The sequence below is a fragment of the Electrona antarctica genome (assembly GCF_951216825.1).
Source record: "Electrona antarctica genome assembly, chromosome: 23".
Classification (NCBI taxonomy): Eukaryota; Metazoa; Chordata; class Actinopteri; order Myctophiformes; family Myctophidae; genus Electrona; species Electrona antarctica.
In genome coordinates, this window is record NC_136804.1 from 18660858 (window position 1) to 18664134 (window position 3277).

Sequence of the window (3277 nt, forward strand, 5' to 3'; positions counted from 1 at the left end):
GCATCTCTGCAGGGGAGTGTGTGTGTGTGTGTGTGTGTGTGTGTGTGTGTGTGTGTGTGTGTGTGTGTGTGTGTGTGTGTGTGTGTGTGTGTGTGTGTGTGTGTGTGTGTGTGTGTGTGTGTGACATATTCACCTGACATATTCACCTGTGTGCATACACAAGTTACACACAAGTTACTGTAGCTATACACCAAGTATTGCTGTTGCCTGCAAAGATAAACTTTATTGTGGATATATGAGTATTATTGAAATGCTGTGCGTACACTTGCTTCCACCCCACAAACTATCGCATGTGTGCGCCTGCGCCTGCACACACGCTCCTTTCATGCTCTTATGAGCACGCAGTGTTTCTCTTGACATCGGACGTGCACGTGCGCGCGTGCGTGTGTGTGAGAGAGAGAGAGAGTGATCTTCCTCGGTCAATAATCTGCAGCTTTAGTAAGATTAGCAGCTCTGCTGTTCTTTGTTGTGTGAGAGAGCCGTGTTGCAGAGCTCTATTGTGTACACGGACACCAAGGTCCATTGTGCCGCTACTAATGGATTCCTCTGTCTGTCTGTCTGTCTGTCTGTCTGTCTGTCTGTCTGTCTGTCTGTCTGTCCAACTTCCAGCCTGTCTGACTGTCCTGTCTTGCTGCCTTACCTGTATGTCATGTTCTCTATCTCTGTTTCTGTCAGTCATTCCGTCTACCTGTCTATCCAGTATCTTTTGATCCGCGTCGTTTTTCGCGGCATTCTTTTGTCGGGTTCACGGAGGCCGTTTGGTTTGAACCGATGAAGATGTCGATAAATGGAGAGATCGAGATGTAGAAACTAGAAAGAGAGCTGAACAGAAATGAAGGTGGTTTAACGCGGAGAAGAGAATATACGAACTCTGACACGGTAGAGACAGATTGTTGAATTGGAGCCTTTCATCAGTCAACCCGCTCTCGCCCCACCCCACCCCCCCACCACACCCCCCTGCTTCCCTGTCCGTCACTCGTTCAGAGCCTCACTTTCTTACCCTGCTCCTTTGTGACGAGAGCAGGAGCAGAAATTAAGCGAAGCTGACCCTCGTTCTGATTCCACGAGACAAAAGGAGAGCAGGCTAAATGAAAAGAGACAGAGTTTAAAAGCAATGACCACAATGCCTCCTTTGTTCCACCGCGGCTTCATTTCGGGGACAAATAAGACTCAATGGAGAGACCACGGGACACACAGAGACACGGCTAATGTTCTTTTAAGAAATATCCCAAGCATTCTGATTATTTGCTTTCAGAATGCCTCGTGTACTCGAGCTATTTTCCACTTGGAAGTCGGATGACTGAAGAACAACTGTTAATGAACACACAGGGGGGCCAAAATTATCTCAAAGGGCTTCACGGTGTCTTTACACCCAAACATGATACCACGAAGACAGAAAAGCACTTTGTTGGAATAATACTTGTCTATGTGTGCGGTATACTGCCATGGATGAATAGATGCATGTGATATGTGACATGGTGTCACAGGGTGTGATGATAGAATGTGCCGCAGGTCTTTTTTAACCACTTATTGGAGCCCCATTCTGAGGGGGTCTTTTCTAGTCTATTTTCTAGTTATCTTTTTGCGTATGGAGAAAACGGGAGGTGATCTAGTATAGAGCCCTGGTGGACTCTGGTCAACCAATAGGGTTTAATATTGTTAAACAACAATCATTTCTTTTCAATGTTGTTGAGACAAATCGTATCTATGTTATCTCACACCTTTCACAGCCGTTACTAGTTTAAACCAAACAAACGGAAAACGAGAAAATCCCACCCCCAACCTATTCCCATGATATCTGCCTAATTGCAGCACATTCTACCAGACCCTGTCGCTTATGGACGTGTGATAAAAACCCATATGGGTCTATATATTTACACTCCCAGAGTTCTAATAATCCTCAGGCTTATGGTATCTCTGTTACTTATTGATCCGACATGGATCTAGTGCTGCTATCGCAGAACAGCATTTCCCATATTGCCCTAGTGACTGGCCAATGAGGTGATATCTAGTGACTGGCCAATGAGGTGATATCTATAACGCTTCCGCTCTGCCTCTATCGCACTCTTTCTGTCTTCCAGATAAGCAGACAGGACATTTTCTGTCCTTTCCTAAAGAGACAAAAACATTCCCCATATTGGTTGCTTTGTCTTCTCTGCATGTCTCTGTCCCTCTCTTCCGACCGCTCCCTCCCCCCTGCATGGCGGCCAGTCCTTCTCTCCGGTGTACAGTGCCGTAATCCAGGACAATATGTTCGAACATCTGCCTCTCCATATGATGCCTGACCCGCTCCATTGACCCTCTTTATGCTGTGTGCGATTGTACGTGCACGTATAAATAGACGCACGAACATGCACGTGTGCGCACACGCACACATTTCATATCCTCTGCTACATATCGTCTCTTTTTCCAAATCTCTCTATCCTTCCCCCCCCCCCCTCCCATCTCTGTTTCACTACATCTCTCTGTCTCTCGCTCTCTATCCCTTTAAACGATCATCCTTTCAAATACCTCTCTCGTACAGTACAGTACAGTACCTCTGTCATCTTATCACTAATCTCTCTCTTTTGCTAGCATAAGTGCATCGACCCCCATCTCTCATCCGCTGCCTGACTCTCAATCCATTTGTATGACAAGACATATGATATCCGTGTTGAGATCACACAGGACACATCAAAAGGTCAATTGTGAGCTAGATTAACGCTCTCTAATGCACAATGTTATGTTCATCCCTCAGATTAGGACGGGGAACAAGTGGCCACGTACAGCACTCTCCTGAGCCTCCCGGTGAATTTACACGGCCCCCTTCCAACGCCGTGGCAAAGGGCCAACTCCCTGCAACTGACCTCTATAGATTATTGTTTTTGACGGTATAAACGTGGGAAGAGTGAGCTTTAATTCATCCGGAGATTAATTCATTTTTCTAAGAAGCCCATAACCACTTAAACTATATATATATATATATATATATAATGCCCTTCCTTTTTCTCCCTACACCAAATGTCTAATGGTGAAAATAGCAGACATACAGTTGGGTGCCACCGATATTGTCCCTTATCATTTGACCCATTTAGGCCTGACCTCAACATTTAAAAAAATCCTTCTAAATCCTCCAGTTTTCTGAAATAAATATTTTCACGATTTTTCAAAAATAGCAGATCTACAAGCTCATAGCGCGCCACCGAGTGGCTGCTATTTTTCAATAGCTAAATTATAACATAATGTTTAAAACACCAAAAGGGGTTCCCGCCCAAAATGGGTTAACTGTCCTTTTGCG

The 3277-nt window shown here is 45.1% G+C and overlaps 1 protein-coding gene across 1 annotated transcript in view; it reads right to left on the reverse strand.

Moving 5' to 3' along the window:
• Positions 1–3277, reverse strand: part of sox5 (SRY-box transcription factor 5) — an 84588-nt gene that overhangs the window by 29134 nt on the left and 52177 nt on the right. Inside the window, exon 4 of the mRNA XM_079494732.1 lies at positions 993–1084. Within this exon, the coding sequence (XP_079350858.1) occupies positions 993–1084 (92 nt within the window). The remainder of the gene's footprint in view (positions 1–992; positions 1085–3277) is intronic.